Source organism: Pygocentrus nattereri, chromosome 10 (genome assembly GCF_015220715.1).
Source record: "Pygocentrus nattereri isolate fPygNat1 chromosome 10, fPygNat1.pri, whole genome shotgun sequence".
Taxonomy (NCBI): Eukaryota; Metazoa; Chordata; class Actinopteri; order Characiformes; family Serrasalmidae; genus Pygocentrus; species Pygocentrus nattereri.
The window spans coordinates 27,829,326-27,841,414 of NC_051220.1; the positions used below are offsets into that span (position 1 = coordinate 27,829,326).

Genomic DNA, 12,089 nt, shown 5'->3' on the forward strand with positions numbered 1-12,089 from the left:
ATTCCAGATCAGTTCAGTTACAAACAGGTTTAATCAGAGAAACCAGCTGACCCTTTCAGTTTAAGACCAGTTGCATTGCACAGTATAAGCAAGACAATCATTCTTATATCAATGTATCACTCTTTACAATTAGCAGTCTGGTTCTATCAAAAAAGGGATATTATATTAAATTCCCAGATGGGTACAATGATAAAGAAGTCTGCATGTATTTTTGACCTTTGAATACATCTGCTGCCTTTGTAGACATTCAGTAAGAGAAAGGACAACAAAACCTTCTGTTCCAAGCAGACATCTGGTGAAGGCACTGGGTCCCATTCTGCTTTCAGGTCCATCAAAGACTTGTGCTTTCTAGACAGAATGTTTTCCTAGGGAAGAGGCCAGACATTCAACACATTCAATAAGAATATGGAAATACTGCCACTGTGCATGTGGCACTTACAAACTGTGTAAAGTAAAAAACCCAATAATTCTAAGACAATTACCTCAAAACTTTCTCTTAAAAATCTGTTATTTTGCAGCTAGAAGTAGTAAATTAGCTTATACCACAGGATGGACATTATCAGGTGTCAGCATAGCTAAATGAAGTAACAATGTCATCACTAAATTATGTCTGTAACAGGAGAATGTCTGAATGCCAGACTGCACAGTCTTAAAGCTAGTAGTGAGCTTCTGTTGTACACCAGCTAACATTCTTTATCATTTTTGTTATATTGGTATGCCACAAATATGCTGCAAGTAATGTGATGTACAAACAGTGCAAAACACATTAATGTCAGTCCGTTTAGCAGAGTGCCTGAGTAATGGGTGTTTCAAAAAGATAATGGGTGTTTTCAAAAACACAGCAATCCTCAGTCACCTCCCACTGTCTAGTCTGTTGCACTTGAAGTAGTCCACTTTTGTTTCTGAAGCAGTAGACATTATAAAACGGTTGGTCTTTTGGGGTTGACCTTAGATGCACGGATTTGTGTGCTTCTGTCTCTTCTTGAATTTCCTGAGAAGCCATCTGACTCAGTCAGCTGCAGCTGCTCGTACTCACAAGGGTCTTGTCTGCACAACAAGCCCTAGACCAGCTGGTGGCATGAATTACTTTTCCAAGTTTTCCAAATTCCAGCAGTGTCTGACGGTTGGAGGCATGGGTATATAAGATCCATGTGTAAGACAAATGACTTGAAAAATTTAATGAAACTGAAGTTGGTTTCTTATTCTAAGTTTTTGTTCCATCTTAAATGGTGCAATGTACAGGGGGCAGAATGCAACTGCTGTACAATTTAAGGTGGAATAGAAAATTCCAAACAAAAAGCTGGCAAATAAGAAGAGAACTTCAGCCTGGTAGAAAGTCATACATGGGAACAACATATAGCATCATTGTTGCTCAACGGACTAGTGTCAGAAAGCAATATTAACATATTTTATATATACATTGTTACTTTCCATTATACATCGTTACTTTGCAATACAATATTCTAGGTTTACTTTGGCTGTAAATAGTGGTTCTTACTTAAGGAATAACGGACATCCCAGAATAACAAGCCACTGTTAACCTACAAAAATATGTTTATATATGCATCTGAAATGGCTTTGTTTGAGTGTGTTTATATACCATGGTTTAAATGGAAACTGCTAGAATTTTTAATTATATTGTGACATAACATTTTTGCCATACTTCCTACTTCTATATGCTGCAATCAAAAAAGGGTTATAGACCACTTTTTATCCTATGATAATGCTGAGTTTTACATGTACAAGAAATGTTAGTACTATATTATGATTAATAGCATATTTATTAGAGAACTGTGTTTCCATCATATGTAAACTATTTGTCTTTGCAAAAACTCATTTTATGTAAGATGGTTACAAATGGATATAGAGCATTTTGGAATTAAACTCCTTAGTTGTTAAAAGAATATGAATCAGAGATACGCAACAGGAGCAACCAGATTTGAGAGAGACTTAGTCAAGAGTCTGACAACATTTACAAACGTATTAAACACGGTAAATACAGGGTAAATACCTATTGTGCTGTGAATGACTACAGATGTACAGCAGTTCATGCACTGCTTAGTGTAACAGAGAAATTAACTAACCACAGCAGTGTTTAGCTTCATGTCCATCTGACTGCTGCCTGATTCTTTCACAGCTTGCAGACCAGCCAAGACATTCTCACTGGATAGATCAGGAGGGACAGCCTAAAGACACAATATTGTAGACAGTGTAATGTTTCAGAACATAGAAGAATCCCAGTCTTAGTTTCAGTTAAATCAACAGTTTGAGACCAAAGGGGACATTCATTCTGAAATGTGGATTATTATTCATTCTCTGAGTAATTTCAGATAAGACCATTTAAAAATCAGCAGTCCAGTTAAGGCACCTGCAGCTCTTTTTTATTTAAAGATTGTTCTAAAATAACCTTCTTGAGTCTGCACCCAGAGCTCTCTGCTACTTATGAGATTAATAGGTGAAGCAATATGACACATCAGTTTTAATCTAGGGACAAAAAAAGCTACAATGTGTTCTTCTCTGTGGAATAAAAAGAGTCCAGAGAGTACGTACTAACAGCAGAGAGCAGATGGGGGTGGGGTCATGCTGTATTTTCTGCAGTAAACACTGCTGTTAAGAGTCCCAGTGGACTGGCAGAGAAATACGGGTCCATCTGCTGACTATATGGGTGCACTGCTACTGTACCTGGTATTGGGGGAAGAGTTTGTCTTTTATAACACACGGAGCACAACTAAATTTCGGAGGTGCTGGACTCCAGAACATTCTCAACTGACCATCACATAGTTTGGCCTGAGGAATTAAGAAATGAAATAATGAATAATAGAATAACATAACATTATTATACACAAAATATAAATTGTAATAGCTTGTCTAACAATACTTTAAACTTTGACACTACAGAATTAAAATAGAAATGATATCTATCTAAACACTTTATACAAAATGTACTACAGTGCCTTCAGTCCTAAACCTCACGAAAAATCATTATAAACATGCATTTCGTATTCATTTTTTTATAGAACTCCAAAACAGAGCTATTAGTTATATAACATTTAAATCAACTACTAATATTTGATGTAAAAATAAATAATAAAAAATTATATTCTAAATATAACACAATAAAGTGGCAGAAAGGTGCTGAGTCACAAGAGTGACAGTGACAGAAACATCAAAATCTTTTAATGTGTCAAGGGGAACCTTGTCAAAAACCATGATGGCATATGTCAAACCATAAAAAATTGCCTCAGGAAAGAGGAACAGTGGCTTCAAGTGGAAACAGACATGGACAGACTCTCACCTATAAAGTATAGTTGATAAATACACTGAGCAATAATGTGTTTGATTTGAATTCATCACTGTGATACATATTTAAGATGTAGCCTGCCCTTGTGGAAAATTAAGAAAGCAGCCTTTTGTGTTATTAATTCCCAGTGCTTCAATACATAATACACCTCCATGCAAAAGTCAGAGACCACCTTTTATTTCTTTTCCAGTCAAAACGGACATTAAACTGCTAATTTTGCAGCATCAGGAAACAAGCAGAAAACAGAACAGAAACTTAGTGAGTCCACACTTTGCCTTTATTAAAACTTCCATTCTTTTCAGCAGACGTGGAGTTTTTCAAAGAAATCTCCAAAGCTCAGTTATAGAAGTTTTCTGCTTCTTATGATCCAATTACCAATCCGATAAATCCCATTAAACTTTACTCCACATCTTAGATTACATTTTCTCTGTAATAGCTACACATCCTTTCAGAATGTTGATAGTGTTGAATAATCTTCTCACAGTGGTAGGATGGACAAAAACACCTGTGAATTTTTTCAGATCTGAAGTGAGAGATTGACTTTCTCCTTTCTTTTCAAGAAGAAAGCTTTGAGTACTCTTTACCTGAAAGTGACCAGTCTTCACACAGCTGTTGTTCTATCTTTTAATAATTTTTGAGCTTCTGTTTGGAAACTCCTGTTTTTAGCTTATTCTCCTTATGCAAAGTGCATTGTCTTATATCCAGTCTCCTCAGAAATTTCTCTTTTAGATGCATGTAAGAAAGAAATTTGTGATGTCTAAAGTGTGTTTCATAGTTCTTTGTGTGAATGCTAGTGTCTCTTTGAAGGGGAATATAATGACACATTCTGTTCAGAAGACAAAGCTGTAGCTTGATATTATACATACCAACAATATACCTATTATTGGAAATTCTGACAGTGGCTATTTTGACTGGAAATTGAATAAACAAAACGGTGGACTCTTACTTTTGCACTGCAAATGCACCTCTTGAAATAATGGCTTCAATCAACATTGAACAAGGTTTGAATTTCTATTATGAACTGATCACATGTTTCTGAATGACCTTTTTTTGGTGATGTCTTGTGCAATAGCTAATTCCCTTTTTCAAGGCTTTGAGTGTGAAGTGATATATGTGTCTGATGCCACCTAGTGACCTGACATAACCCATTAAGGAGAAATACAGCATTGAGCAGGCATGGCCTATTGCTTGATTTCCTATTGATCTCTTGAGGATAATTACCACACTCTGACTTTAATAGAAACTGTGTCCTGTTTAAGCAAAAGGTCAAACCTTATTACTAACTATTAAATTGTAATTTGAGTTCCAGTTACTGCAGATGGAATCATGTTCAGCTTTCATGAGAGACCAAATATCTTAATGAAGTGTCTGTCTTACCGCACATCCACACATAATCATCCTGGGTTTTTCCACATAGTACTCTGCGATCCTCTGCCAGTCTGCTAGAGCATTTGATGACTGTGCTCCAAGGTATGTGACACTGCCTGTCTGCTCTGTGTCTCCAACATGCTCCACAGGAACACCTTCACATATCACCCTATAGCACACGCTAAAGCACTGAGCATTTCTCACCACAGCCCTCATACTCACATGAGAAATGTTCATAGTCATAAAAGTATTGCAGCCACATGCAATATATACCCCCCTAAAATGGTCTGATGTAGCAAAAACACATGGATAAAGTTAGTAATAACTTGACAAACCATTTATAGCAGTAACAACAAAACAAAACAAAACATACAGTTTAAAGAATACAGGAAAAGAAGACAGGGTTGATTCATACCTGTGAGTAACAAGGTGGAGTGCTGCCCTCTGCTGATAAAATTGTGAAGTTGCAGCAAACATGTGCTGAGTGTGGTAAAAACTAGAGGCCTGTTGTAGCTCCACTGGCAAGACTTGACAGGCAGGAGTGGTACAGAGGTGGTGGATGGTTTTGTACTCTCCTGAACTACAAGGATACAAATAATTAGAAGATGCTTCCACAAAGCAATACATGTATTTGATAGAGATCTTTTTCTTGCACAGCTCCTAAATTCTGGAACAGTGCACCACACACACACACACACACGCACACACACACACACACACACTTCTCCTTCTGGGTCGCGGGTTGTGTTGGAGCCTATCCCAGCTGGCATTGGGCGAAAAGCAGGATACAAACTGGACAGGTCACCATTCCGTCACAGGGAACAGTGCACCAAAGAATATTAAAAACATAAACTCAATAAGTATTTTGAAATCCAGATTAAGAACATATTTCTTCAAGTTTGCATACACCTAAGTAGTTGGGTCACTTCACTTTTTAATCTATAATTTACCAAACTCACCTTGAGTGTTGCTTAATTAATTTTTTTTTATTGAGGCAATGAGTCAAGACATCAGGAAAACAAAGAAACAGGACAAATGCAATGAAGGGAAAAAAAGGCCTAAACAGTATCTGGTGTTTGGTCACAAATATAAAAACACAAATAAATGAATGAATAAAAGGACCAATTTGGATTATAATATTTTCCTTTTTCCTAACTCCTCCCCTTCTTTTCCCTTTTTCTCCCCCCCCCTCCCACAAACCCTTCCACTCCCTCTCTATCCTGCTTAATTAATTTTATTAATTAATCTAGTCTATACAGTACTGCACTAAAGTCAGAGACAACCATTTAATTCCGCTTCTCAATTTCCAGTTATTTATTTTTCAGCGTCAGAGAAAATGCAGAAAATATATATTTTACCCAAACCTACACAAAATTCTCCATCTATCAGTATTTAGCTTGTCCATTTTTTATTTGTGTACCTACTGCCGCTTTAACTCGTTCATCCTTCCAATCTTAAAACCAGCCAATTGCATCTGTGTCCTCCCAACAAAAGCTGCACCCAAAGCTCAGACATTGTTTCCATTTAAAGAGACACTAGCATTCACATGAGCAACTACTCAAACTCACCTTAACTACCTTCAAATTTCTCTCTAATGCACATCTAAAATGGCTAAAGGAAATATTCCCGAGGAGATTAGATATAAGATAATCCACACTGCATAAAGATGAGGAAACAAAGAAAACTAAGTTAAAAAAGCAAGTGTTTCCAAAACAGTCAAAACTGGAGTTAGTAAAAAATTATTTACAAATACAGAGAAAAACCCTGGTAGACCACCAAACTGTCACCATCAGGTAAAGAGCACTTAAAGCTTTCATCTTAAAGAAAGAGGAGAAAATCAAGCTCTACTCTTGTTTCAGAAAAATCACAGGTGTTTCTGTGCATCTTTCCACTATCAGAAGACAACTCAACACTGAGACTGAAAGGATGTGTAGCTGTCAAGAAGACATTACTGAGAAAAGAAAATAGACAAAAAAGATTTTTTTGCACTACAACACTGAAATTTGCACTAGATGCAAAAAATGCAACCAATGTCCAAGACTGAATTTTGGAGATGTGGAAAAATATCCCTGCAGATTTCTTTGAAAAACTAATAGTAAGTCTCCTACAAAGCATGGAAGCTGTGGTAAAGGGAAAGGGTGGACCCACTAAATACTGAAAAAAAATGACATTATATTTAGTGGTAGAGGCGTCTGTTAATTGTGTGTTAAGTATTTGTTTCCTGTCTTTTTCCTGATGCTGAAAAATGAATAACTTGTAACTTAAAGTCTGTTCTGATTGGAAATTAAATAATTGAAAGGGTCATCTCTGACTTTCAAACAGCACTTCACATACAGCATATATATATATATATATATATATATATATATATATATACAGCAAGAGATAGAGATAGAGACCAGAGGTATCAGAGGTCCAGTCTATCCACAGTATCCCTTCTCCAAGGGCTTTCTACTTTCTGCCCCTCTCACTTCTTACTAAACTCAGAGTTCCTTCCCCTTTTATCACTGACTCAACTGCTTTTATTTAAAACCATGAGTTTGCCCATTCTGACCAGTCAAAAGTGACCATATGTTAAAACATCCCCTGGCCTGTAAATGTACCACCAAATCTCTGAAATGTAGAGACTGATAAGAACTGGAGTGGGAGTAGGACACTACTTTTTCGGCCCTCCAACAGTAATGTTTCAGTGTTTCAATGTTTTTCTCACCTTCTCATATGAAACACTAAGATTTTGTTACTAAAATGAAAACTGTTATGGAATTAAAATAAAGATGGTGACGATGATGATTATGATGATGATGGTGAAATTATTAAGTAACAAAGCACCGACATGAACGCCATATTTTACATGATTGGGTTATTGTTTTCAAATGAATATGAATATTTTTTGAGACAAACACATGCTCACCTGAGAGAGAGCACATTTAGTCTAACAGCCATTAACTTCATTGCTAAAAAAAAAAAGGCATCTAGCCTCTGTGCTATAAACCGACAATTTATCAATCTATTTACACAGATCAACTGTGCTATAACTTCTCACCACTGTTTGAACTGGAGATAGAGGAGGGAGAAATCGTGCCTGTGTCTGTGTGTGGGCCCATTGTGTTAGTCAACCTTCAGGCAGGCAGGAGAGGGAGCACTGACAGCAGAAAATGTATGGTGGGCATTCACTTTGGCTTGTCACAAGCCAGATTTATCACCTTTCTTTGGCACAGATAAGTCTCAGCGACAGACCTGGAGGGTCACACCAAAGTCATCAGCCCTGCCTTGCCTGAAAGGAAACATTCCTAAAGTGTGAAGGGCAACATCCAACCCACTCTCTATCCGTCTACCCTACAGGCAGGGTATTTAAAGTCTCATTTAAAGTCTCTAAAGAGCGTCCAGATTAAACTTTTTGATGACCCTCTACAAGCTGGAAGAAGCTAGTAATTATAAGGCATCTGTTGTGCTTGTGTTTTTGGAGAGAGAGGGTGGCCTGAGTCCAACTGTGCACTTGCAGGTAGTAAATCAATCAGTGCGCTAAGTGGGGGAGAGACTGAGAGGAGGAGTGTAGGGGTGCGGAGGCTCCACGATGACCCGGCACACAGCTAAGGGGTGGATGTGAAGGGTAATTATTGGCTGCGTCACTGCCTCTTAAATGCAACTGAGAGGGAGCTGATGACAGCTTAGTCACTCATTCAGGCTAAACTGAAACTGAGACTTTCGCTTAACAACAGGCCACCCTCAGCGTCCATACTGGTAGTGAGATGTGTGAGATTGACACGTGTCATACATTGACAAACTCATACATTGACAGTGTATGAGTATGCACCATGATAGTAGAGTCTGCTCAGAGCTATGCCAGACCTTTGTTGCATGAAAAAAACCTTGTAAACCCCCCAAAAAACACAAAAACATACTAATATATCTGAGGTAACATGGTTTAGAACAATGGTTCTCAACTTCCCACCTGATCCAGTAGTCAAGGACTACTTAAAACTGCACAGAGCAGTGGATCCCTAGGTAGTTAAGAACCAGCAGATTAGAAAATCTCTCAAATACCCTACTGGCATTTAGGCAAGGTTTACTTTGTTTTAGGAGTCCAGGTTGCGAGGAAGGAAAGGCCATGAATGGTTCTTGGTTGCTGAGAACCTCTTCGAGGTCTTGGGACTGGAGCAAAACTACCCCCTCGAGCCTCCATTGTAGCCACATCAGTCACCTTCAACAAAAAGACAGCAACATATATACAGTTTATATACTAAATGTTCAATATTATCACATATAGTAATATGATTTCTATGGCAAGAATATGAAATGCAATGAACCTTGGGCAGTGAATATGAATGTACCTGAGAGAACAGGTCCTTGAGACTTTCCTCATCAGAGATATGTTCAGGAACATTCTGTAAGGCTGGCATGTCTACCTGAAAGCTTCCTGATAAAACAGGTCCATAATGCACAGGTCCTGAAGAAGGTTTCTTTTCACTGATGCCTTCTACTAGCTGTTTTGCTGAGAGATCTTTCTGGCTCCCAACCTTGGGAAAAACACAATAATTCTGTCTGAAGAGCTTTAATACCTTATTAGTATCTGCCAATAAACATGAATGCCTAATGCAGAATAAGTATGATGATGTTAAGATCTCTTTCTCTACATAAAATGCAAGTGTACAACTGTCTGAACTGTTATCGTATACTTGATAACGGAATTATATTGGTACAGGCAGATATTAAAGCTGCACTATGTAAGATTTTTTAATTAAAATTGAGAGAATAAGCATTATTGATTTAGGAGAAAAAATGTTAAAAATATGTAGTTGGCAAGCTGCTTGAGCCACCCTGTAAAGCCTGAAAGAGTCATTTAAAAGTCAGTGATGTTGGGTCAGATTTCCAGAGACTCAAAGTTTAGGTCTCAAATGCAAAGTTAGAGCAATTACACATTTTCACCAGAGAGGTCCCCAAATCCCCAAATTATTGGCATCAAAAAGTCATGCAGTAGTCATTTAATAGTCATTAGATTATGCCACTGGATTGCACCGGACTGAGGCAAATATATCTAAATATGTATATATTGTATAAAAATATATAAAAATTTCTATAAAGAAAGCAGTGAATCCATTCATTTGAATCCATTCATTAAGACATATCAAGAGACTCATGAACAGAAAAAATCTTGGGTTGCTAACATGTATAGAGGACAACATAGGTAATTTTTGTTTATTTGTTAGTCATGAAGCTAACTCCAATGTTTCTAGCATGTATGGTTGCAGAATGAGTTTTTTTTTCTTATATTTTCACTCTCAAGAAAAAAATTAGGGATTGATGGACTCTGATTCTGTGCAAACAGTTAGAATGCAAGATGGCTAATCAGCTAATCTGGCCACTTTGGTCTTATTAAATATCTGCATACAATGAACAAAAACAGACAACTAAATCGGTAATCATAATTACTTATATGACCATTAATAATTGGCTATAATTTCATGATCATGACAGCCCTATGTACGTTACATTTTGCTATAGACTAATAGGTTTAACATCTGTGTTTTTCCTTCTTTTTCCTGCTTTGAAAATGAGAAAAATAAAAGAAATTATTAAGAAAATGTTTTTATTTATTTATTTCATACTTTTATTTGTAGAGTTAAAACAATATCACACAGACTACAATTTGCTCACCTCCTTATCAGAAATATTGTCCACAAGCTCCCTCTCTATCTGCTCTTTAATGATCAGCTCAGAGGGGGCTCCACTTTTGCGACTCTGTGGAGAGGTGATGAGCTCATTTGCACTTTCCTTCATTAGCGTCTTTGACCTTGCTTCCTGTGGCACCCTCTGGTGGCCAGTCTCCTGTGGTCGGTCTGCTGCAATTTCTCTTGCTTCCTCTAGTAGTTCAGCAACAGACTTCACACTCCGAACGGTGCTGGATGAAGAGCTGCTTTTGAGACTTTCAGGGGTTGTGTGCTGCAAGTCCTGTAGTTGTCTCCTCTTTTTCTTTCTTGCCTTTCTGTGCTTCTGTCCACTCTGTTCTGACTCATCAGAAGCAGACTCATCACTGTCTACTGTACTTCCATCAGAGCTAGAGGAGGTCAGCAAGCGACCTCTGCTCAAAACAGTGGTCTGCTGAACCCGAGTGGTAGATTTTTTTTTTTCACTTGACAACTGCTGTGAATGAGTGCGGTTCTTAAAAGTCCCCCCTGTTGACAAAGGCCTCTCTGATCTGGGCTTAGCGGGTGGCTGAGGCCTTTTAGACATAGATACTGATCTAGCTGTTCCTGCAAGAGATGCAATGGCTGGTTTCATGGCTTCCTCTTGTCCAGCTCCATGCTTTGCCCTTGCGTTTTCATGGAGCAGATTTTGTTGTACACTTTTTCTCGTTTTGGATGTCTTTGACAAAGAGGGGGGAGGAGCACTTTGTGGAAGGGAAGAGGTGGTAGGGAGTGCTGCTTTGAATTCTACAGAGTTAGGTGACACATCAAACAGAGATGGTTCTCTGATTTCAGGTGTAGTTAATATATGGTGAATATCTGCAGACACTGGAGTCAATTCAGCAGGTAATCCAAGCAGAACTGGAGAGTCCAGATGTGAACTCGATGCTGCCAGGCTCTGCTGTGACTCACCTTTCTGCTGAGATTTTTTACGCAGTTCCTCAACCAATTTCTTCATCTTCAGCTCCTCACTATACTTTAATGTCCTCTGTGTTCCTGGCATGTTCCCTGTGTGAATGCACATGGCATCAATTTGACATTGATCAAAATTAGGGATGCACAATGATAGCTGGATCACATTAATATCAGAAGATATTGGCGTAAAAATAATCAACAAAAGACAGGCTTTTGGGTTCGACTGATATTTTAAACTGATATTTGATGACGTATTTATTGTACTCCAAAGGAGCAGAACATTTAGGTGATGATAAAGTACTGAGGTAAAATGTCTTTTTATTCATTTTCCTGCATTGGCACTTCTACAAATAATATATTTCTTTGTAATGCTAATCATGGAAGATTTAGTCCCTGTATATGCAGGTTATAACTATTTATGTACTGGTGTCTGTATTAGCAGATGCGTAAATGAAAAATATGAGATATTTACATCAGCCGACAATTCTCTTATCAGGGCATCCCTAATCCAAAAACTAAATGAAGCTGTTCAATATGTACTATTGGGCTGGTAAATACTGACTAAAATAGAAGTTATAAAACAAATGCATGTTAATATTGGTTATAAACTGTCATTTGACATAAATTCAAATACAATTTTATATAATGAGTCACAGTCTATCATTCACCACCAATGTGATAATTGTGTAAGGGCAGAAGAAAAAAAAACACTATAAAGAATTTTATATTATAATTATAATTATAAAGAAAGGTTATGAAACTGTAAACTGAACAGTTGTGCAATGCTTTTAATACATAAAGCAAACTATCATTTAACTATT

General features: G+C 37.5%; 1 protein-coding gene across 1 annotated transcript in view; it reads right to left on the reverse strand.

Moving 5' to 3' along the window:
• ttc6 (tetratricopeptide repeat domain 6) overlaps positions 1–12,089 on the reverse strand; it is a 51,977-nt gene that overhangs the window by 30,127 nt on the left and 9,761 nt on the right. The window contains exons 2-9 of the mRNA XM_017699697.2: positions 10,325–11,361; positions 9,001–9,186; positions 8,740–8,870; positions 5,085–5,249; positions 4,679–4,838; positions 2,683–2,787; positions 2,085–2,186; positions 273–365 (exon numbers count right to left, since the gene is read on the reverse strand). Coding sequence (XP_017555186.2) covers positions 273–365; positions 2,085–2,186; positions 2,683–2,787; positions 4,679–4,838; positions 5,085–5,249; positions 8,740–8,870; positions 9,001–9,186; positions 10,325–11,356 — 1,974 coding nt within the window. The 5' untranslated portion in view covers positions 11,357–11,361. The remainder of the gene's footprint in view (positions 1–272; positions 366–2,084; positions 2,187–2,682; positions 2,788–4,678; positions 4,839–5,084; positions 5,250–8,739; positions 8,871–9,000; positions 9,187–10,324; positions 11,362–12,089) is intronic.